The sequence below is a fragment of the Zootermopsis nevadensis genome, unplaced genomic scaffold (assembly GCF_977971745.1).
Source record: "Zootermopsis nevadensis isolate Lab colony 2312 unplaced genomic scaffold, Znev_1.0 Znev_ptg000009l, whole genome shotgun sequence".
NCBI classification, from domain to species: Eukaryota; Metazoa; Arthropoda; class Insecta; order Blattodea; family Termopsidae; genus Zootermopsis; species Zootermopsis nevadensis.
This window is the reverse complement of record NW_028259141.1, coordinates 5,641,808-5,666,891: the sequence shown is the minus strand read 5'-3', so window position 1 is coordinate 5,666,891 and position 25,084 is coordinate 5,641,808. Positions and strand designations below refer to the sequence as shown.

Here is a 25,084-nt window from a genome sequence, read left to right as displayed (position 1 = left end):
TCACATTATGATCACAAAATTTGTGCAACAGCTAAATGATTACAGTCCGTTCTGCCAACTTACTTCAGGATTCAGCTGCTTATTGCCACCAATGTTCCATCGAAGTGTTGGTGCCGGATTACCAGTTGATTCACAGCGGAACTCAACTGGGCCTCCTTCTTTCACTTCCAAGAACCGAGGAAGGATCGTGACTTGTGGTGGTGTCTGGTGGGGGCCTATAAAACCATCATGATGTCAGAATATGCTTCGCTAAGAAGACTTCATACATTCTGCTGCTAAAACTACGTATATTCTAAACTTATACAAATTATGAATCATTAAATTATCCATGAATAAGATTCAATCAAGAGACTACAAGAAGAAGAGGGGCTGCTCTTAGGATGCACAATTACGACTTTTCTATATTGGTTTTGAATTACATATGAGAAAATTATGATAAAAATTATTCGTACTTGAATTATACACCAACAACTTTGGGGGTACAAAGTTGAAGAGAAATTATATCTGGGGGTATGCGAACAAAAAAGGTTGAATACCACTGTACTAGACTAAACAGAACAACTCAGAAGACAGCCATCTTCTAAGAACTGAAAATATTTACATTAAATATTATTGACAGAACATTTAAAAATAATGACATGACAGAATTATTTCACTTGCCTGAAATTATAAACAAAGAAAAATAAGAATGAAGGTTGCTGTCTTCTGGGATACTGCTTCATGCAGTTCAGCTGAAGTTTACCGACGTTTCAGAGGTGCTTGCTGCCTCCACCACCAACCTGATAATGAATGCAGCAAGGCCTCTGATACATCAGTAAACTTCTACCAGATAACATGGCGTAATATCCCAGCCGACAGCTATCTTCACATTCACCGTGACAGTCTGAAATCTTACCACGAAGGAAAACCATTCCTAAGCAGAAGAAAAATCAAACCAAAAATGGAACTATGACCTAAGTAAAGTCAGTATGTATTCATACCTGGGGTGCTGATGTAACTTTCTGGGAAATCTAATCAAGCAGCATGTAAAACAAAGCGAGATATGTAATCACCTTTTATGTGGAGAATCACAGCACACTACAAATAATTCTATTTACTACTGTTGCTAATGAATGCTGTACTGACCTCCAACTGCCAACTCAACTCTTTCAGTAACAATAGACTGGCCATCTGTAGCAGAGCAGATGTATATTCCTGAGTCAGAGACGTGAACATCTGTGATGACCAGAAGTCCTTGTTGGTCATCAAATGCCCTGTCTCTCGGAAGATCTCCACCTTCCTTACTCCACTGCAGTGTTACAGGTATCTAAATATAAAAAGTTTTTTTATTTATTTACTTACTGTAGCATATTTAAGGTATATGCTCTATATACATACATAACACAAGCTAGCAGTCAAGAACTGAAACTATAATCACCAAGAAGGAATCATAACAGAAATGATAAAAGATTACATCAGTTTATGCAAAGAAAATATTCTTTTAAAAAATCTAAATTTTTCTACAACAACTGACATCTCTAATTCAATAGATAAATTTGTAATTATATTTTGTAAATGAAATTTCCTGGGTGATCTCTTGTTCAATAACCTCTTTCACAATCCAACACCACCTACTACGACATAGTGACAAACCTCCAAGATTGATCTTCCAGAACATCTGTAGCGAACAGTGCTGCCAACATCAACAATCTTTATAGATGGTTCAGAAACAGAAATGACGATGGTAGGTTGAGGAGGTGGGGGCCGAGTTGGGGGAAACACAGTTGTCACCCCTCCATCTGAAAGTAATATACAGTTATTTTAGAGAACACGTAATTCACATATTCACTCTTACGGTTCAAGTTCTTCAGAACATATCCCAAGAAACAAAGTCTAACTACACAGAATGTTCAGTCAAGTAAAGGTATCGATATTAGTATGTTGACATTTAAAGTTTTAACAGCACTAAGAACACTTATGTTGTTCTCCTGGGTTTAGTGTCATGCAAACTCATTGGTTATTGCCAACATTTTGGAGAAACATTCTCTCTCCATCTTCAGTGATGAATATGGAAACAGCAAGTTTGTCCAAAACACTTGAACATACGGAGGAGTCTATAGGGCACCGAAATCCAGAACATAAACAAGGCGGACACTGGCATAATTGCGTGGAAAGCACCCATATCTGAAAAAGAACCAAAGAACACAGGAACACAAACATTTCCACCCCAAAATATCAGAAAGGACAATAGATATCAGTGTGGAGTGGCGTGGCACGGGGCCAAGCAAAATTCCACCATATGTTCAGCCCTGTATACACACAATAACACACAGACAGAGACATTAAGACATATACATCAAACATGAAGATAATTTTAAAGGTAGTGGAGTATTTACAAGGAAGATATAAGGTTTCTGAATGTTTCAATTCCAAACATCCTATGAGCACAATAAAAATATATTACATAATTATAGTTATGAACAACTAGTCTCACAGTGAATGAACATGACAGTACCAAAAGTCCGGATATCCAAAGACATAAAATGTTTCACTGATAAGAACAATCGTCTGTTCCCACATTAGAAGAACCATTCACAGATCAATACTAATGACATTCCCTTTGTTACATGTATTAGTGTCATTTCTGGACGGAGCTTAAAATAAAAAAATATTTCCGTATTACATCTCTAACGATTAAGTAATTAACTAAGAGCATGGAATAAAGTGCTCTTTCAGAAGTTAAGTCACTCACCTAGTTAACAAATTCCCTACCTTCCAAGGAACCACATAATTCACCAACATGTTCACAAAACCCAGCCAATGGCCCCTGTCCTCATCCAAATGATGATGAAATGTCATTCACATCAATGATAAAAAAATCAAAACACAAACATCTTACTACCTAAACCTTTAAAAAGAAACATTCTTTTCTAACCTTTATTGCATGTGAATAAGGAATTTAACCCCAAAATACAAGGCTCATGGCCAGACTTTAACCCCACAATCAAGTTATTAGAAATAATACTACTGTGACACATGGCCTGATGGACCATGCACAACTTGTGATAAAACGGCTTGTAACATTAATAAACATTTTGACATATTCACAGAACTTCAGAAATATAAAAATTTTATATCATTATCCAAACAAATGTCAGTCAAGTGATCAAATCCTGGTTTAACCACATACAAAGCAGAACTGATAAACACAAAGTACCAATTGAGACTAAAATAACTTCCCTAAATGTGACACAGTAAAAGAGCAGTATATACCTTGGAATTTGGTACAACTGATACAAATGATAAAAATGACAATGCTGCATAGATGTAAATCAAAACTCAATCCCAGTATATAATCTTCTTTGGATAGAAGATATCCCCTGCAGCACTGTCAATACCAAAATCCCCGCTGGATCCTACCCTGAGACTGCTCAGTCCAGTTTGCACTTTAATAACAAATTAGACAAAGACACAATTTAACATAACCTTCCATATACAACTTGACTTCCTATGAGATTGCATTCCTTGAGGTATTATAGCCAAAATCTAGAACATATTTCTTGTATTCTTTAGGAAAGTTTCATATCATCACACCGCATCCTATTGATACATTTACTCCAGCACTACCAACAGAAGAATATAATTTGTGAAGCTCTTCATCATGTAATTAACTATAGTCTCACAATGCTAAACTGAAATAAATGCCTTTAAAATCCTATACATACCAGTAAAAAGTAAAGTAAAGTTTGTCCCACTATACGCCATGTAGGCGCTTGGGGTGAGAGGAGGTATAGCTCCTCTCTTCCTTGACCTCGGCACTAGATGGGGGTGAGTGGTCAGCATCACGCCCCGGCCGGCTTTACCCCCGGGAAAGAACCCGGTACCCATTGTAGAGGAGGCTGGGTGGGCCCCAGAGGCTAGAGGAAAAATCCTCTGCCCCGTCGGGGATCGAACCCCGGCCGTCCAGCCCGTAGCCAGTCACTATACTGACTGAGCTATCCCGGCTCATATACATACCAGTAACATTATAATTATGAATGCTCCCTCTTATGTACACATTGACAAATGAAGAAATAAAACAAATATACAAGCAAAACAAAATGACAAGACAAGTTGGCAGACATCACTCAGGAACAGGACATGACAACAAAAAGCATGAAGATTTGAATTTTATCCCCATCGCTGAAGCCAAAGCTGGGAAGAACAAACAAATTAAATGTTCTTCAATGTTAGCAAACCTGGGTGACGTATCATGGCCTTCAGAGTACCCATAGCAATGCCTTCTCTGTTGTACACAGTGCATGTTAGTTCTGTGTGGTCAGCACGGATCCACAGCTGGTACACACTTTCTGCACCCCAGTCATATCTCTGCACAGTGTGGCCAACATAACCACCATTTCCATTGCCTGTATGTCGCGTCACAACGCTGGACACTTCTTCAAATTTGACGGTCAATTCCTCCTTACTGTTGTAGCTACATGTGAAGTCAACCTGTGAGCCAACGGGTTGGCTAACCAGGTTCGGAAATAACTTCATCTCTAGACCTGGTCATTACAAGGTAACAGTACGGTTATTTCAGATTAGTAGATGAACAAAACAGATAAATTATTAAAAGAACAACATGATAGAAAACTATAATTAACAAAAAAATTAATTTAACAAATACTAATGTGTAAAAAGAGAAAAAACAAAATATAAAATATACTGTTAAGATACATGTATAAATATAAGAAAACAGTGAAGTATACATACAACTTAAGAAGGTGATATATAAAGAAAGAATTGAATTTAAAATTCAAAGGATAATCCTCATAATGTAATACTACATAAAAGTAAATGAACATAAGAAAATGTCTAGGATCCAAAGGGCACATGCATAAGCAGGTACATCTTATTTATTGTTAAGATGAGATGAAAGACAGAAAAGAAAGGTTCACCTTCAAAGAACAATTATTCACTTACCAACACTGTCACAGTATCGACCAGTATAGCCTGGCAGACACCTGCAAGTGACACGGCCATCATATGAAACAGAGCAACTCTCTTCTTTGCCATTGCAAGGACACTTTGAGCAGGCACCAAGCACACTAGCAGAGCGGTCACTGAAGTCTCGGTAGTAGCCAGAAGAACACAGCTGAAATTCAGTACTATCATAATTCTGCTGACACTTTAGATTGTCCTGACGATGGAGGCAGCAAGCACCTCTGAAATGCTAGACTACACAGCTCAACAATAAAGAGGACAGCCATCTCTCCTGAGACTTTCCTATCAACAACGATCATATTTACCCCATCCTCCTTACTTCAAATTCTAAAAGCAAAAGGGCTCACTTAAATATGCAGTCTAAGAATATAATCCATAAAATAAATATTTCTACATAAAGCAGTTAACGTAATCAGCCTACTTCAACCACTGGCTGTGCACAGTGATACCTGTAAAGTATTGATTTATATTAAAATATTAACTATTATGTAATTGTTGTATTTATTCCTTTCTCTTCAAACAACCTAGCTTTGGCTCTCAGAGGGCTGTTACGCCACGGATTATTATTATAATTTTTACAAAAGATTTTCTAAATTAATTTTTAGTACTTGTTTAAACCAGACAGATCCAGTTAACCCACAACCCAGTTAATACATCCCCCGGACAATTGGGAATCCACTCCATTGGGTTTAATTGTTGTAATTACAAGCATCCCTCAAAGTGTTCACCGAGAAGAAACAACCTACTACATTACTTGACTTGTCAATTAGATAAAATGTTGATCATAGCAAGAGGTACTGCCAAATATTGACGTTAATACAACCTATTTCCTGACAAAATTATCTTTCATCATACAAGACAACATTTCATCAGATGTACTCAGACAGCATAAAACAAATCAATGGGCCACATGCAGTACATGGGCCATCACCTGAGAACCCCTGGTGTAAAAATACTGGCCAATACCTTTTTAAGCCACTTCTTCAACAATGCAATAAGGTACTCTATACATACGTAATAACAAACATTCACTCCAGACAAAAATTTGTTTCACATTTGGAAAAAAATAAATGGTAAAAGGATATCAAAGACTGTAATAAAATCAAATCCAAAAGCAGAGTAAAGAAGGCGAAGAATTAGATGGTACAGGAAAATAAACTACACAAGCCAAAGAAATAAATGTGTTTAAATATTTTAGTTCATATATTTACACCGTCTTCCACTGTTAATCCAAAATTTCTTACCTCACAAGAAGTTCCTCTGTAGCCAGGGGGACAATGGCAGTTCTCTACTTCAGTAACCAATCCCTGTTCCGTATACTGAGGAACAGCAGTATCCAGAGAGACGTCACTGATGTATGTACTCCTTGTCTGTGAGCTGTGTGAGGCTCGAACCAAGATGGCTTCGACATCAGACAAGACAGTTAGTAAATCAGCCCTAGATGCTACTTTCTGTCCTGCTACCTGGTCCAATCGTCTCCAGAAATTCTCTACCAACGGCACAGAGAATGCCTGAAATTACAACAAAATTTAATAAATCGTTTTGGAGTTGTCGGTGGTCTCAAAAAGAGAATGTTGGTTATTCTGAAAACTAGTCAAATTCACAAGATTATAAGTTACATTTCCGCTCGATTGGCACATTCATCGCCCTGATGACGGAGGCAGTATGACCTCAGAAACGTTGGTTAACATCGACCAGACTACACAGCACAACAACCTAGAAGACAGAAATATTCAGACTCACCGCTGTAAAAACCTCAAATCCTACAAGTTACATTGAAGTTTCCAAAACTTATTCTGTGGCACATATGGGGAAATACAGAAAATATATACAATATTTTCACAAGAAAACCTCAAACTAACCATTTGGGACTTGCACGGTGTTTCTAAAATAAACTACACCACTTTAGAGGCATGTTCTGTGCATAAAAACAATGGATAATATCTATGTAAGATTTGAGGTTTTCACAACGGTGAGTATGAAGATTTCTGTCTTCTGGGTTGTTGCGCTGTGTAGTCTGGTCGATGTTAACCAACGTTTCAGAGGTCATACTGCCTCCATCATCAGGGCGATGACGAAGGCAGTATGACCTCTGAAACGTTGGTTAACATCGACCTGACTACACAGCGCAACAACCCCAGAAGACAGAAATCTTTGATAATATCTATGTTAACATGGGTCCTTGGACACTGTAAATTAACTATTGCCTTCAAGATAACTGACTTAATTCAGTTGGATTTTTATTTATGGGTTCCTTCTTAGAAGTACTGTATATGTTATGGCCTTTAATGGTGTAGCAGAACCATTACAGAGAATACAAAATGAAAGAGAGTTAATTTACTTCAGGGCATGAACACATGTAACACACAATGCTGTGTGGAGGCACAAGGGCAAAACTGTGAGTATATTTTGTAGTCTGTTGTTACCAGAACAGTAATCTGAAACGGTGACATCAGTTATTCATAAATAAACCCTTTCCTATGAATGGATGCAGACCAGATAAAATTCAGGAAAGCCATAACAATTAACAGTTTGCTTAATGAAAGAATAAATTCTCACTACAACAAATGCTTATATTAGACAAACACAATATTGTTTCTTTTTAAATTTGAGGTTCTCATGTTTATTGCAGGCGTCTAGATTGTGTTGCCATGTAGTCTTATACACAGTAATTATTGAACAAGGACCTACAAACCTCCTCTCCTGTAAGTGCCAACATTGGCATGTAACAGGGTGGTTTGATAGGCATTCAAACAGCAGTGCAAAGAAGTGCAAATTTATAACAATTATAAAACACGAACACTAATAGTTTTCTTATAATGTAACGACAAATTTGTGGTGATATGATAGTAGTTATAGGTACAACTGACAAAATGCTAACATCTCAAGTATTGGTCGACTGAGTGTCATGTCAGCAAATATGATAATAACTGTCATCTGGGTTGTTGCACTGTGTACTGTTCGTGACTGTAATCTTGAAACTTGTGGGGGTGAAGGAGGAAAGATAGCGTCTGCCTTAAACGCTTCAGACTTACTACATTCCTTGCAGGTCTCAAGATTACAGTTGCAAACTATAGTCTTGTAGAGGCTTACAGATTATTCAGAAGAGCTTGCAGCCTCAATCATCAGGGCAATATTACCCTGATAATGGACAGTCATCTTCAGTTGTCTTTTGAAAGTAAAGTCTTTCAGTAATAAGTACACACAATAAGGAATGTGCATGGTACGTACAAAAAGTATATTTAACTAACCACTGCTCGATCAGGAATAATTTGATCTATGTTTGTCCAGTAAATAGAAATTCCACTGCCATAAATTATAATATCAGTGTCGGAAGAGTAGCTTGCACCAGGCAAAGTTCTGTACAGCTGTGTCACTGTTAGGTTTCCACCATACGAGGTAATCTGAAACAAAGTAAATTAACTCGGATATAAAGACAACTATCCCAAAACATATTTTTATCATTTATACAAGTTTTAACAATGTAAAGACAAGCTATGGCTGCAAAACCATGCATTTTTATATTGCACTAAGAATTTATGACTGTCATTTACAAAAGAAGCAATAAGTATGTTACAAGAAAAATTGATCAAATTAAACAAAATCCTCTATGCAGCTGGTAATGTTGCAGTCCAGAGGGAAAATTAATTAGAACCACGTGTAAAATTGTTCCACAAATGTTACTAACTCTGTTCCCAGTAAATGCTGGCGGTAGCGACCAGAACAGAGTCTGAGCGCGTCCTACTGGAAAGTCATATCCAATTTCATTGCTTCTCTCATTCACTCTTAAGTTTTCACGAACCGCTTCATTTCGATGTCTGAAAATCAAAAGTGAAATTTCTGTAAATTATAGCAATTTTTTTACATAAAACACAATATAAATTACAGGTAATTCTGACAACTATAAACACATTTTCTGATTATCCCACTGTTCCAAGACACACTTCCCTAAAACAATATATCGTCTCTCTGACAACAGTCATCAAATACTAACATACAAACCATGAATATACATATAAAAAAGTTACTAATTTTGACAACTGTACACTTCGCCAAATTTTACTAAGCACTTATAAGTTTACTGACATTTCAGATGTGCTTACTCCCTCCATCAGCAGGGTGATGACGGAAGCAGCAAGGGCCACTGAAACGTCGGTAAGCTTCTACCAGATTACATGGCACAACAACACTTGCTGCCAACCTCAAATATCATTTTATAAACATAACCCTGAAATTAACTTTAAATTAAAAAGTCCATGTGTTTGTTGTACAGATGCTCTCTCTCGCTGAACAGTTCACTTTAACACGGCCAAGTAATCAGCATTACAGGTAACAGCTTATTACCGTCATTTGTAAGATACACAAGATCCAATAATATTCAAGAATTCAGTCCATACCACAAACTAAATACAACACATCATCACTGCAAAGAACAACTGGTTAATGCTGTTTACGGAAATAATTAATCACTGCTTACACTGACATTCATATAAAACACACAGATACAAAGTGTGTTGTTACTGAACATATCTATTTTATGTACATTCACAGTAAAGATAAGTTGTTGCTGATACATACCTATCACTTAAAGTAAATCCATGAGTAGAGTCGACCACCTGCATTGGGATCTGGGTCTTGTAGAGGTTTGCCTGCTGACAAGTATCTGTTGTTCCACTACAGAAACATTCCAAACAGCCTTCAATGTGGTTCTCAGACAATGAGAACGTTCCGGGCCGACAGCGGTCACAGTTTCTTCCTTCAACATTTGTCTGCAAGAACCACATAACTAATCGACATGTTTTAATGCAAATAAATAAATATCAACACTTGCACTAACTTGTAAGTAAGAGGCTAACATGCGATAAAAGTACTTTAATATAAATAACATTACCACTTCACAATTAACCTCTTCATTATTATGTACGGAATATATGATTTCAAGCTTTCGCAGCGACGTAATTTGATAAAATCTTCTCGAGTGATCAGCCGCGTCTGATTGTTTAACGATGAATCAGACATATCAGAGACCATCTCTGTCCCCATAATCAGGGTTTTGATGTGACCATAACAGAGGGTATTCTTGGACTTATACCTTTAAATTTTAAACATTACTTAGTTGTCATATTATTAAAACTACATACTTAAATGAAGCATGATATATGAAATAATTTACAATGAATACTATTACATTTATTGTTGCAATTAGCACTCTTTAACATATACTTTAACTGTGTTTTAAACTAAATGACACAAACCTTGCAAACACACTGGTTACCATCTGGACAATCAGCTCGAACACTGCCTCTGCTGTCACACCTACATTGTGGAAGAGGTCCGGACGGTCTACAGTCTGACCGAGTGCCCTGCGTGGCATCTCCTGTGTAGCCTTCCTCGCAAATGTCACACTGGTCACCAGTTGTGTGGTCTGCACAATTCTGAAAAGTGAACTCATAAACAAAGCTGTCTCTATGGACCAAGAGCTACATAAGCACATAATTCCTGAAACAATACTGGAATTTGAAATGAAAAATACAGTGTGCTGAAACCACAGGACATCCAGCGAGGATTTTATGTGGCAGAGAAGAGAATGATTATGTCATTAGATCTGGCAGTATGGGTAGGAGACTCATTAAGAGTAAAAAAGGAGAAATAACATAATGACTACATATTTAGTTAGGTGAAGATTAAAGTTTTCAACTTTTATGTATGGAAGTGCTCTGGAAACAGATACCTCAGCATCACATTTGTAGTTTAAAGAAAGGAAAGTCACTAGAAATCTGTTTGTTTGGAAATGTGACAACCTTAAGAAAGAAGTGTTACATACTACGCAAATTCCGGTTTCTGGATCACACTCATTTGAATGCCCATGGCAACTGCAAGGCTCACAATTTCCCAAGTACAGTCCACCCTCAGAACGAGTATAACCGACATCACAGTCCTCACAAGATAATCCACGGTGGCCTATAGGACACTGGCACTGTTCCACAGCAAGAGCGCGTGATTGTCCTGTGTTACGCTCTTCAGCAATGTCTAGGGACACCTGAATAAGACTGCAAACACATCATCATGACCAATTAACACCACAAATTGCAGACAATCAACTGTGCACACAACAAACCATATATAAACATTTTTGAAAGGAATTGCAGGTTCTCAAAGTGGCAAGCATCCATGCAAAAATTAAGATGGCAGTCTTCTGGGTCCTGCTGCCATGTTGCGAGGTAAAAATTCACTGACGTTTCAGAGACGATTGAAACCACCTACAGCGTTATCACCCTGATGATGGAGTCTGCAAGAACCTATGAAAAATCAGTAAACTTCTAACAGACTACACAGCACCATAACCCAGTAAATAAGAATCTTCATTTTTGCATGGATTTGCAAATAAAAACTGCATATTGCAAAATTCATTGTCTATTCTTCTTAAATATAAATATTATGTGGCTCAATAGAGCTCCTGTGATTGAAGTAAACAGAAACTATAATTCCAACTTTAAAATTCCAAGGAAGTTTTCATAGAAAAACAACTTGCATTAGATAGAAACAATACGGCCTTGAAAAAATAATGGATTAAAAAACTGTGTACTTTGAACAGACATATATGTAAATAAACCTGAATCGTCATGTACCTAGCAAAACTGTAATACAACACTTACGCTGCTTCCCGTGTGTTTGTTGTGTATGTGGCTTTAATGAGAATAGCTTCAACATCAGCCAGTGCCATGATGAGGTGTTCCCTATTTGTGCTCTGTCCATCATGGCGCTGCCAGTATTGCTCCAAAATGGGCACTGAGATTGTTTGTGGGCGATTTGGCTCTATCTGGTCTCTCCCGAAGTATAGCAACTGGATGTCATTTGACTATACACAACAAAACAGGATGTATGCAAATCGGAACACTAACCATAACGCAAAAGATAAATTCCTACCAACATATAGCAGTACTGCGACCAACCACCTCTGGAAACAAATTAACAACTTCCAACCGAATAGAATTAAAATTAAGTTACACTGTCAAAATGCAAATCCATCATGTAGGATTTGAGTCTGAAGATGGCTGTCTTCTGGATTGTTGCACCATGTAGTCTGGTAGAAGTTTACCGACATTTCAGAGGTCCTTGCTGCCTCCATCATTGCCCTCATGATGGAGGCAGCAATGAATTGTGAAATGTCGGTAAACTTCTACAAGACTACATGGTGCAACAACCCAGAAGACCAACATCTTCACATCCATCACCTGCAAATGTATGGCATCAATAGCCATATACTGCACTTTCTAAGATAACATAACCTTCTTTAACAATGAAGATATCCGTCTTCTGGGTTATTGCGCTGTGTAGTCTGGTCGATGTTAACCAACGTTTCAGAGGTCATACTGCCTCCGTCATCAGGGCGATGAGGCGACGGAGGCAGTATGACCTCTGAAACGTTGGTTAACATCGACCAGACTACACAGCGCAATAACCCAGAAGACGGATATCTTCATACTCACCGCTGTGAGAACCTCAAGTTCTTTAACAATCTTCCTCAAGGAGGCATATCCCCACCTCTAAAAAGAGGGCTTAACAAGTGGGATATATTATGCTCTTTAGATGCAAATTTCTGTACAGAATGCTAAAATTATAAAATTCTATAATTAAAGAGTAAATTGTATTTAAGCTAAAATATTGTGAAGTTCCTATGTTGAATTACAGCTACAAAAACTGGATAAAATAAAGATCAAGTCAGCTGAAATGAAATTCCGTAGCTGGATTTACCTCTCCAGATTTTAAGAGAAATACAGAAACATGGAACCATTCCACAAACTACAATCAGAACCAGCAAACAGAAAACTGAAAGAAAAATTTGTACGAACTTTTCAATACTTTAGAGAATGAAACTCCCAAAAACACTGTTAAATTACAAATCAAAAGGAGACAGATGTATAAGACGATCTGACAAAATGGAGAGAAAAAGTAAAAACAGAACAGGTCACAAAGAACATTGATCAATGGTGTATTATAAAAAATGGGCAAGTTACTTTAATAAACAAAATCTTTCTTTAAAGCAGCCGATACGAGTCCAGCTTTGTCCAACTATTAACAGTGCCCATAAAAGGCTGTTATAAGCATGAGAAAACACAACCCATACAGTTTCAGTAACACGCATAGTAATATTCTATCACAACTGACTTACGCTGATCAGCTCAACATCTGGAGCATTGTTCCTTGAACTCTGACCTCCTGGTGTTGGAACATATCGAACTGTATAGTTCAGATGACCACCATAAGACGTCACTTTATCACCTAAGAACTGTGGTGGTAACAGCCAATAGTATACCTGAAAGAAGAGTTTTAAAGTCAACAAAATTACAGTACTGACATTCATAATTCTTTTGAACATGATGCATAATTCAATATAATGTAACATAATAAAATGTAATGTTGTATTACGTCTCTGAACCACAATCACAATGTACAGGATTAGTAAAACTTTCTGAATTATTTAAATGGTAAAAAGTTAAGTTTCCTTAATCAGATACATCAAATGTGGTATAATAGACAAAGAACATGTAAGCAGCTGATGCAATAATCACCATTCTTGCTTAAATATAAACCCAATGTACTTTCAACAATAATAAATAAAGTTCAGAATGAAGTTACAAGTACATATTATAAATTTCACAAAGGAACGATGTGTTTTGATATCAGCTTCCAGCAATTGTTAAAAGATTATGATGATGATGTTCTGGGTTTTGGCAGTGTGCAGACTTATATTGATTCTATATTCAGCACTGAAGATGGAGACAGTATGTTTCTTCAAAATGTTGGCATCTACCAATGAGTGTGCACACCACCAAAACCCAGTAGAACATCATCATTCTCAGTGAGGCAAAAATTTCAAATCTCTTATAAAGTTTAAAATTAAATGCAAGCAACGATGACAACAAATCTACAAATATAACAGAAACTTACTCCTGGACTGTTCCGTGAGAAGTCTTGGAAAACAAGTTCCCTTGTGTTGGAATCAACCCTGAGTCCTTCCGTGATGGGTTCTTTGGGTCTGAGAGCCTCTACCAACTTGAAGTCCTGGGTGCTCCGTGAAAACGCCGGTACTAAGACTTGCTGCCGGTACCAGCTGGAGCTAAGACACTGGCCTGTAACGCCACTGCAGAAGCATTGAATGCAACCAAACTGATTGCTTGCATCCAGGTGGAAATTGTTTGGCTTACATTGGTTACAAGTTGGTCCAGTGGTGTAGTCCTGAACAATAAACAAAAGCATTATGAGACAAGGAATACAGCGTTCAAATCAATATGTAGTTGCATGTATCACGACTGTTACAGAAACAATCCGTATACTTATGTAATGCCAAAAACAACTGCTCACCATATAATGTACATGTTGTAATGACTGTTTATAACCTTAAAATACTCAAAAATATAAGTGTAGCACTAAAACTCGAAGACGAAACATTTGTAATATAAGGAACAGAATATGATTAGTGCAAATTAAAAATTGTTTTTATTATCATAAAATTCCTTTAAATCAGATCCAATTTAATATTATCCTTCCTTCTTCCTCTCTGTTACAGGAGGTTTATATACAAATTTAATTTTACATTCCTGCAGAACGAAATACTGTTTGAGGTTTCAAATATTTGCAGTAACAAAGATAAGTTTCCTACCTGTGACTATGCTGAAGGCTGTCATGTCAACAAATAACTTCTCAAACTGTTGTAGTGTCAAGTTTACTACTCACCATCATTTTGCACAGTGGAAGCATACGAAAAGAACAGGACAATAGAGAACATACGATGTTATATTTGCAGAAAACCAGAATAATACAAACTCAAAATTAATCTATTGTAACAGGTTCCTTACACAATTTAAAACGTGCGATTCATCACTTCATTATTCTACATTGAACTAAGATAGGTCATACTGCGCTGGGATAACTGACAGTGAACAATCAACCTCTCTTACTCCACTGCGTAAAACATGTCGTTAACACTGTACAGGAACCGGACACATGATAAAACTACAGACCCCGTATATTACTTCTACCCAAGTCGTTCTCTTGCGAAAGAGCCTTAAAAATCCTATCATGAGACAATTTTATTGATCTCCATCAAAACATCCTGCCCTAACATCTATATTAATATTATCCTTCCATCTCCTGGGTGTTACTAGTGGCCATTTTCATACAGCTTTTCTCACCAAAATTCTGTAAGCATTCCTTGTCTTCCCAGTCCTAGCCACCTTTGAATCAGTGCTTTGAAAACTTAAGAGTTGAAACAGTCTGCATTACTAGGTAAAGATTAACTCACCTTACAAATACAACGACCAGTAGATGAGTCAGGTCTAGGTGACAAGCTGCCTGCTGCATCACAGTATCCTAAAAGAACATTACAAATAGAGTTGAATCATCGTTCATACCCACCGGAGTATCTGTAACCCTGTAATAAATTTAATTTGTGAACACTCAAATTCTGGCATGATGCAATCCAGAATGAATCACGGTATAAATAAAGTCACTTCCTCTTCTTCTAGCATCATTTCCATTTTACCAAAGCCAACGGTATATTAATTACGTGTATGTATATATATATGTGTATGTATATATATACACACACACACACACACACACACACATATATATATATATATATATCCCTTTTGCTCCTACGTGAAACATAGGGCCTCCTCTCTGAGGTTACTTGTTCTATTTAGATATCTGGTAGGACTCCTTGGTCGAGTGATCGTCTCGTCGCAGGACAGAACAACACAGAAAGATGCAAACAAACATCAATACTTTGACAGGGATTCGAACCCACGGTCCCAGTGTCCAGGCACACAAGGTCCACGCCTCAGACTGCACAGCCACTGTGACTGGCAATTACACGTATATACATCACAAAATTAGTTCCACATATCGTATCAGACACATTAACTGGTAAAGAGAGTACTGATTTCTTTTTACAGCTTAAAAACATTTAGGCTTGAACCATATTACTCTTAACCAAATATGAAACGTAATTAAAATCTACAGATATAATATAAAAATTATCCGAAGTCCAAACATTGGATTTCATTGAAGAGGCAAACTTACAACACATTCCACTATAATTTCAAGCATGAATAAAACACACATGAGAAACTGTCAGTATGGATAACAGCAAAAGAAAGAAAATAAAGAACATGTCGGAAGATACCTTGCGTGCATCTGTCACCAGGAATAAATGGGTTGCCTTGGTATCCTGATGCACACTGTTCACATCTCCGGCCTACATAACCTTGTGGACAGTCACAGGTAACTTGTCCATCAGTGTCCAAGAAACATGTACGGCCAAACCTGCAGCATCACACACTGATATGTAGTAAATGCGTAACAAGGTATGGTACAGTAGTAAGACAAAAAAATTTATAAGTGCATGTGTATTCCTTTGATAATCCTTCTGGTGGATTCAGAAAGAAAATTTAAATAGACTAATCTCTCTCAAGTATGCAAAATAAGATGTCACCAAAACTCCTCTTCATGCTACACTTCCAAACCACAAAATGTGTTCATGAAATTAAATATATGCTCAAACTGAACTCATTCACAAATGAACACACTCACTGGTTTCCGGGGTTAGTGAGCGGACATGGACATGTTTCACATGGTACGCGTGGTGGATCTCCGTAAGTACCAGGACGGCAAGGCTCACGATCCTTGCTACACAGTCCCAGCCACGGTCCTGATTGATGCCGGTTGTAACCAGGAGCACACAGCTGAAACATATTATTCTCTTTTTTATTGCAAAAATTCATAAACTTCAAAATACTGCTGTCAGAACCAAAATAACAAATCTATATAGACAAAATTTTTGACAAAACTGTTGGAGAACCTGACCTCACAGGAAAGTCCAGTGTAACCAGCAGGGCAACGACATTCCTCTACGAACACCGCTTGTCCTTGTCCAGTGTTGCGGATGCCTGCGGAGTCCATGTTAATGTTGAAGATTTGTGTATTCAGGAAGGGACCATCATCATACTGAGCCCTGTTAATGGGTACAGAACAATATTACGTTAAAAATAATTTGATGTGAGGAGGTAGATGCATTATATTTGCACATGAACCACAATAACTGGATACAATAAAGGCACCATCTGAAACCAAATGAGAAAAATTTCATCATACCAGGCTCCATACACCATTGAAATTAATCTATAACAAGTAACAAAGTCAGGAAACCCCTTCCATTTTCAGTGCTGTTCCTCAGTGCAAAACATGTTGTGCTATTCCGAGTTTATACCAGCTTTGAAGGCTATCTGTACAAAACCAACTCATATCATCACACAAATGCACATAACATAAAATACGAATCTCGTTCAACAGCTGTGTCTTTAAACATTTTTTGATTTGATTAATATTCAGTTACATTCTTGTAAAATCTAGGAACTTAAAATGGACTGGTATATTGCTAGAACATAGAAAACAGTAAAATCTCCTGTAAAAATATCCATTAAGATGGTTCTTTGAGACATCGGAGTAGGATGGAAATACCTTATAATCATGCCCAGTGGTAGGTTTCAGTATTGATGGTGTTAAACATTCAGATTCTGGCACAAGAGTTTGTTAGTTATTCTTGAACACAATTTTGACCACTGTGCAAATGTTACAACACCAACTGGCAACTGTGGTACAACAGTAACATATTGAACTTTGTTTTTGTTAAGAAGTTCAAATATTAAGTTGAATTTTAAACTGAAAATAAAACAACAGCGCTTCTGAAATCCAACTGTGATTGTAAAAATTGATATTAAGTAGAAGTTCTTTCTATGGCACAACAGCCTGAAGTCGAGCCTTGGCCTCCCCAATGTGAGAGGTTTGTCTCTGAAGTGTGCATTTATGAGTAGTGAGTGACAAGCCCATTGCCTCTGCACAATTTCTACTCAGTCCTGATATGTCTGTTAGAACCATCTAGTAGTGAATCAGGAGAGACTTGGGTGAGAAATGGCAGCTGAATTTTACTTATGAAACACCTCGTTCATGCTCATAAGGTATAGAAGTTAAAGATGTCATTAATCAAACTGTATCTCTCATTAATAAATTTTAACCAGATCCAACAACAAACTTAAAGGATTATTATTTCACCAAACATTGTGAGGCCTTACGCTGTAGCCTAGTTAGTGTATGCATAAGTCCAGCACTGCACCGACCTGATAAGAAGATTATCAACATTTCCAAGGGCCATCATTATTTCCTCTCTCGTGGCTAGTGTATCAGTTGGTTCCCCTGGAATGTCCCCTCCTGGCCGAGCACTTCCTCGCTTGTACCATTCTCCATAGAAGAATCTCACCGAGTAGTCATTGTCCCGTCCAGGTATCGGTGGCCGACCAGGGTGTACCAGAGTATAGCCATTGCCCTAAACAAATAATAAAATGGTCTAACATCTCACAATAATTAAAAGTGCTTTAAAGTTATACATAAATGTCCAAAATGTTTAGATAGAAAACACATTTTTAAATGTAAGTCACATACATGTCTATACTAAACTCTGTACGACAGAGTAATTAATATATTGGAAATTTTAGAGCGGCATATGGGTGACAGAAAAGCATACTTTGAACAAAAACTTGTGTATGTTAGTTTCTTATTTGATTTTCTGTGTCACATGTAAGTGATCTGCCAAGTCTCAGGTGACTTACTATGCTCAATAAATGGAGAATACATGCATTACATTTTGAAATTATCAATCATGTAATATGTGAATTTCTGAAGCGTACAAAAGAAATCTCTGGAGAAAGACTAATTTTCAATGAAAGCTACTTACAGACAGGATAACATCAGGTGCAGAAATTGGATGACCATGTCCTTCATGCCGCACAGTATATTTCACATAGCCTCCGTAAGACTTCAGCTGGTTCCCGTGGTAGTTCTCCGGCATCACAAAGTATGGGTATACATTATCAGGAAGTCTCTCTGATGTTTGAACCTACAGACAAGAAAACAGTCCCTCACACAGGACTTAGACCATACTCAAGTAGCTGGTTCATAAAATGTCACTAAATGTTAATTCAAATGCTATATTTAACAGTCTATAATTATCTGTCCCTGCTGTTTTCCCCATAGACAAAATAAAATTATGTAATGTCTTAAACTACAAATTTATAACGTCTATAAGCAATCAAAGAATTGCATACAGAATACTGCCATTAAAGCTGAAATGGCTACTTGTAAATTACGGCCAAAAAACAGTCATCTCAAGTTATCAAACAGCAAAAACTGCCAAAAGCTTCTTAGTACTAATCACAACAGAACCATTAACCATAAGACAGAACCTGTTGAGAGAAATATAGCTTTGTAGTAATTCGCAGTAGTGTAATTACAATATCAATATCAGAGTTTGGGCAGCCACCTTCCACACCTCTGCACAACCAATCACCACCAGCAACCCACAAGTATATTATATATTTCATCATCATCAAGTATTCCTTCTGGCTTACATTTAATTGGTGCCGTCGAGAGCACATATACATGACAATTTGACTACAATTTTATAATTTGTCAGCAAAAATCAGTAATGATAAATAAATTACAGCTGAAATTCATAAAAGAATACTGTACAGAACAGTGGGAAAAATTAGTGTTACAACTGCTATAAAATGGCTCTAAATAAAGGCATGCTTTAGATCAGCGGTCCCCAACCTTTTTGTGCCTATGGGCACATTTGAGAGTTTATGAGATCGTGGCAGGCACCAACCAATTAACAAAGCCAAATTTTCTTTTCTCTGGACAAATAAGATATGGACACCACATAATACACAAAACAAAAATACAATTTTTATTACTCAAGTGGGAAGTTAGTGTGATGTTTGGCGCTGCATTTCATCGGCCAGTTTTTCAAATTTGGGAGTGTAGGATGATGTTGCTGCTCGCAAACAATCATCAAGATGGGCGTCAGTAAGTCAAAATCTGCACTTTGATTTTATAATGTTCATGGTTGAATGGCCTTCATTATTCAGTATAACATCTTTCCGTAACAACGCGGGCACCCAAAAAAAGCCTTGGCGGGCGCCCGCGGGCACGGCGTTGGGGACCACTGCTTTAGATGTATGCTAAGGCAATGGAATGCACTTAACATCACGGTGTTCATTAGTTACTTTGTTAGTTACACAAATTCTTGTTCTTCCACAACAAGTGGACTTGATGAGTAACATAATGGTTGTCACTAAGTACAAATTAAATTTCTTTAATGTTACATGTCACTTACATGGAATCCATTTCTTTCTATGGGACGGACAGATGGCAGAGACCGGTATGGTGATTCTGAATGGATATCTACTGATCCTGTAGAGGGGTTCACATTCACACCAACAAGTTTGTATTGGTCAAATGGGGGTGGCAACTGAGAACAAAACAGAAACAAGTAAACAACTTTATACACTGTCTTAACAAAAAACAGCTTTTCTTCAGTCAATATCATAAACTGAATACCAATAAATAAAACCTGCCGACAATACATCTTATAGTCAGGTAAAAATATTCTTTTTCCAAATTTCTGTAAATTTATGTTAGAAATGTGAGAAACAAATTCATAACACAGTTCATACATTTCCGCCTTCCTTACAAGTTAACAATTATCTAAAGTGTCCCATACTGTATGTAAGATAATCAAATTCATGCTTATTTTAGAGGCTTTACATATGTCACAGAATTAATACATTTTCTCTAAACTATGGCAATGAAGAACTATGGTATAAATAAAGTGTGACGAAGCAGACTATGCATATTTATTAGGTTTCTTTATTGACATAACACAACAATGCAGCGTAAAAAATTAGCGATTTGCTGTAACACAGTAACAAAAAGGAATTAATGTCTGCATCTGCCTCCAAAATGCAGGCATCTATCTACAAGTCTACATGGTGTACGTGCGTGTGCACATGCATGCACACAAAAAATCACCATGAAAATCTAATTAAAATAACACAATTCCCAAGACATATTTTTCTTCGCCTCTAATTTATTTCCACCTTAAACAGTTACCTGGTAAGTAAAGAGATCGGCACTTCTGCAGTCTGTGGTAACACCAAAGCAAAAGCATGAAATACACTCGGCAGGAGATCTGGCCTCACTGTTGAAATATCCTGCACGGCAAACAGATGGCTGTTTCTTCACAACAAGGATGGTATCAGGCACAGCAAACACGGATCCTCTGTTGTTGATAGCTTCACAGCTGTATGCCCCTTGGTCCGATTCCTAGCAACAATTTAATAAAACATGGACCTTTTCGAAAGCTGTGATTATTCAAAACAGTTTTAAATTTTACCCGTATTTAATGAAGTGAAATAATAATAATCCATATATGGCTAAATGTTCAAAAAGACCAATCACAAACATTATAAAATCTGACTACTTTTCCCAAATAAAACTTTAGAAGTCAATCCGGAGTCTAAATAAGGATCATGTAAATGGACCTCTAAATAGGGCAGTCTTCATTTTACACAATGCACATCATGCTTTTGTTAGAGGTATAACACAGAGTTGCCAACTTAAAGTGTCAAGACCTGACACATATCCTCTTCATAAATGTGTTCATACTTAGTAAAGTTTTTGCAATTGATTAAATTTCCTAAACATTTTTTAAATGTAGAATATCCATACTGAATAATGAACTTCACAAATGACTAGTGAGTTCTTAAATCTTAAAAATGTTATTTGTTGCAATGCAGTATCTTCAGAGATTATCAAAATTATACCATTTTATCAAATAGAGGCACAGAAATAATTACAAAATCAAATACAAAGATTTGGGTGCATGACGTCCTTTTAACTGGTATACAAAGCTAATGCAAATACAGTCAAACCCAGACTGTCCGTAAAGGGTAAAGTCATTAACGAAGGTAAAGTTACTCAATCTGAAATAAAAGTAATACTGAACAATTAAGACTCAGTACCTGAATATCGGGACACGTCAAGGTACCCACTCCGCCGACACTTGTGAAAGAACATTTACTGGGTAGGTGTCCCCAGTTCAACCTCCATACCACTTCTGGTGTTGGAACACCGATAGCTGTACATGTGATGGTCAAAACATCACCAACATTTGCCAGCACCATGGGTGGTGGAGGTGTTTGAATATAGACAGGTGCTGTAAAAAACGACAAAAATACAAAATATAACAGTCCTAGGCAAAAAAGATAAGTTCAATGCATATTCCCATGTTCTGAGAAGAACTATGGTTATAAGAGAATTGGATATTATGCTCTCTGACAAGTTGAAAAAATAAAACGAAAATTTCTTTAACAACCAAAAAAACTCCAATTATATGTAGAATAAAACTTCAGGCAAAGAGGTGCACTGAACACTGACGTTCTCAGCACACCTGTTCTGAATTTGGGAGGTCCTGGTTTCAAAGCTTAGTAAGCAGACCTTTCAAGGTATTCTTCAGCCCTCAAGGCAAAAATAATAAGATAGCACCTCCAAACAGACAATAAACACTTCCTTCTAAATCCTTTCCCGGTTATCCAACTTATCCTTAATAAATGAAAAAAAAGTATTACATAACCCAAAAAAAAAAACTATTAAATTAAGAAGACACCAAGAACACTTTATAATAATAATGGCTGTATGTCTATGTACCAGTGGAGTGCAGGTGAGCAAGATACATTATTAAATTTAAAAGGGAATAAAAAATATCTAATAGAACATGCAGATACAATGGAACTTGTGAATTAGGTGCACCAGTATGTTTGTATATTTAGAAAAATCAAAATGTTCATGGCAAAGGTACAATTATGCACAATAGTATTACATTTGAAGATCTCAAAGATTCCGATATTCCCAACTGTACTTACAGCAGCCAACTTCATCAGAGCCATCTAAGCAGTCAACTTCCAAGTCACAGTGGAAGGATCGTGGGATACATTGATTTCCTGATTTACACTGAAACTCATGATAACGGCAAGGAGAACCTATGACAGAAAACAAATGAATACAGCTTCCTATAAATTGGCAAAACAAATTATTAAGTCATCAAATACCCTCCCTGCATTTAGAATAAATGAACATCAACATCAGTAAGACACACAACACACCAATCAATGCCTTCGGAAAATACAGTGATTTACGCCTTTCCAAGCATAAAATATAAGAATACCTGGTGGATTTGTGGCACAGTTGTTTTCATCAGACTTATCGCCACAATCATCATCTGAGTCACAGCGCCAAGTCTTCAGGACACACTTTTTATTGTCACATCGAAACTCATTTGGCTCGCAACCATGGGGACCTACAGAAGAAACATAGAATTTCCCAGTATCAATTAAAATACCAGTTTTTTAAACATTTGTGATTCTTTGCTTTGATGTTCAAATTTTAACACTTTCTTCCCCTGAATATGGCTTTGTTATAGGTTTTACCTCTGAAAGTTGGTAAACTTCTACCAGACTACACAGTGCTTCAACCCAAAAGACAGCCATCTTTATACACTCCACCGTGAGAACATCAAATCCTTTCAACCCCCCTTTAAATACAGTGGATTACGGTTAATTGGGCCGTAGGTTAATCGAGACAGCCGTTTATTTGGGACAAATCTTAAAGAACAGACCTTTTTAACTCATTACGTGGAACTTCGCATAATAGGGGTAGCCGCTTAATTGGGCCAAAGTGTTTTAGTCCCGATGTGTCCCGATTAACCGGAATCCACTGTATATGTTTCATGTATTACATTCGCCCTAAATTTAAGAATGAATAATTTTGAAAAAAAAAAGTGCATCAGTCAATATGGTACTACAGTTTCTGTATTCTTAAATCCATTCATTTACACACAAACTATCACCATCTTCCATCCAAACAACAAATACACAGAGCATTTAACTTTAATGAAGAATGAAGGTACAAAATAGTTCAAAATCTGAACTCACAGTTTCTTCCATCAATTACTGTATGTTTTACTTCAACTAAATGTTTCTACTCACTGCATCTCAATTCATCAGAACCATCAGTACAATCAAATTTCCCATCACATACTGCTTGTTTGTTGATGCACTCCCCATTGGAGCACGTCGCCTCATGCAGTTTACAAGCTGTAGATGGGCGAGTTGGTTGTGGTTTGGCTGAAAGTATTATATAAAATTAGTTCTCAGTTATAACATCATGGGTCACTGTAAAAAGAAATATATTTTCATTATAGTCCTATTACACTCTTAACAAACTCAGAAAATAAGAAGTCTGTGTGCAAGGAACAACAAATATAATCAAAACAGGCATAATTATAACAGTTATAATTAGCAGAAATTGTGTCAGAGGGAAAGTTGAGGGATGGACAATGGGAAACACAAAATAAATCTCATGTCAAATAGTGATGTACACAGCCCACAATTTTTCAAATACATTAAAGTGTTTGCATGTTGTCATTTATCGGTGACAACAGTACAGGTAGCCCTCGATTTACGCAGGGTATGCGTTCCTGGACGAACCGACGTAAACTGAAACTCTTTTATAATGTAAGTCAATGGGAAGTGTTCCCAGCACCAGAACATTGACGAGTAATATAATGGCATTACATTTAAAGCTCTGAAATAACGTAAATAAAATAAAGCAAATTTAAAAAAATATATTTTATACACTTACAATCGGTAATTCGTTGGTCCCCGCGATTGACTGCAATTGATGCATACAGTCATCTCTGCTGTTATGCGATAGTTGCATTCATGTAAGACGCCGATCTATAGAAAATCGCGTAGTAAAAATAACCCCAGTATATTGTAAAATTTTTTTTTTCGCTTTTTGACTTGCTGGTTTCAAATTCGGCGTTATTTTGAATCGGCGCAAATCGCAGGCTACCTGTAATTCTTAGTATAAAAGCGATCTCATTGTTAATATCTCGATAGCAACATAGTTATTGATTTTTATACTTCTAGAAAGCTCAGCATGGACTACTCAGCACATTGCAAAGTTTTACAGTGAAACAGTGTGATTCAAAACTATTAACGCCAGGCCACATTACATTTTGAATACATGCAAGTCATACTAAGTGTAATGTATTTTTGTAACAGAACAGTATATGAGTAATCCTACTTTGCAGATTGTTACGAGACCTTAAATCCAAACTGAAAATACCAAATAATAATAAGATTGTCTCACACAGCATGCA

At 36.9% G+C, this 25,084-nt stretch overlaps 1 protein-coding gene across 28 annotated transcripts in view; it reads right to left on the bottom strand.

The window, feature by feature from the left end:
- Positions 1-25,084, bottom strand: part of trol (terribly reduced optic lobes) — a 363,907-nt gene that overhangs the window by 35,530 nt on the left and 303,293 nt on the right. For 24 of the 28 annotated variants that reach the window (XM_087345597.1, XM_087345586.1, XM_087345592.1 and 21 more), the window contains 26 exons: positions 23,907-24,014; positions 23,087-23,218; positions 22,785-22,901; positions 21,885-22,078; positions 20,974-21,186; positions 20,198-20,332; positions 18,758-18,919; positions 18,144-18,349; positions 16,834-16,981; positions 16,561-16,712; positions 16,154-16,293; positions 15,269-15,336; positions 13,915-14,202; positions 13,136-13,279; positions 11,619-11,821; positions 10,787-11,012; positions 10,218-10,397; positions 9,541-9,731; positions 8,651-8,780; positions 8,214-8,366; positions 6,207-6,473; positions 4,942-5,113; positions 4,218-4,523; positions 1,633-1,778; positions 1,126-1,306; positions 64-215 (listed from right to left, as the gene is read on the bottom strand). In XM_087345597.1, the coding sequence (XP_087201723.1) occupies positions 64-215; positions 1,126-1,306; positions 1,633-1,778; positions 4,218-4,523; positions 4,942-5,113; positions 6,207-6,473; positions 8,214-8,366; positions 8,651-8,780; positions 9,541-9,731; positions 10,218-10,397; positions 10,787-11,012; positions 11,619-11,821; positions 13,136-13,279; positions 13,915-14,202; positions 15,269-15,336; positions 16,154-16,293; positions 16,561-16,712; positions 16,834-16,981; positions 18,144-18,349; positions 18,758-18,919; positions 20,198-20,332; positions 20,974-21,186; positions 21,885-22,078; positions 22,785-22,901; positions 23,087-23,218; positions 23,907-24,014 (4,514 nt within the window). Of the gene's footprint in view, positions 1-63; positions 216-1,125; positions 1,307-1,632; positions 1,779-4,217; positions 4,524-4,941; positions 5,114-6,206; positions 6,474-8,213; positions 8,367-8,650; positions 8,781-9,540; positions 9,732-10,217; positions 10,398-10,786; positions 11,013-11,618; positions 11,822-13,135; positions 13,280-13,914; positions 14,203-15,268; positions 15,337-16,153; positions 16,294-16,560; positions 16,713-16,833; positions 16,982-18,143; positions 18,350-18,757; positions 18,920-20,197; positions 20,333-20,973; positions 21,187-21,884; positions 22,079-22,784; positions 22,902-23,086; positions 23,219-23,906; positions 24,045-25,084 lie in introns of all 28 variants that reach the window. The other 4 variants (XM_087345589.1, XM_087345612.1, XM_087345613.1 and 1 more) reach the window with 2 other exon arrangements.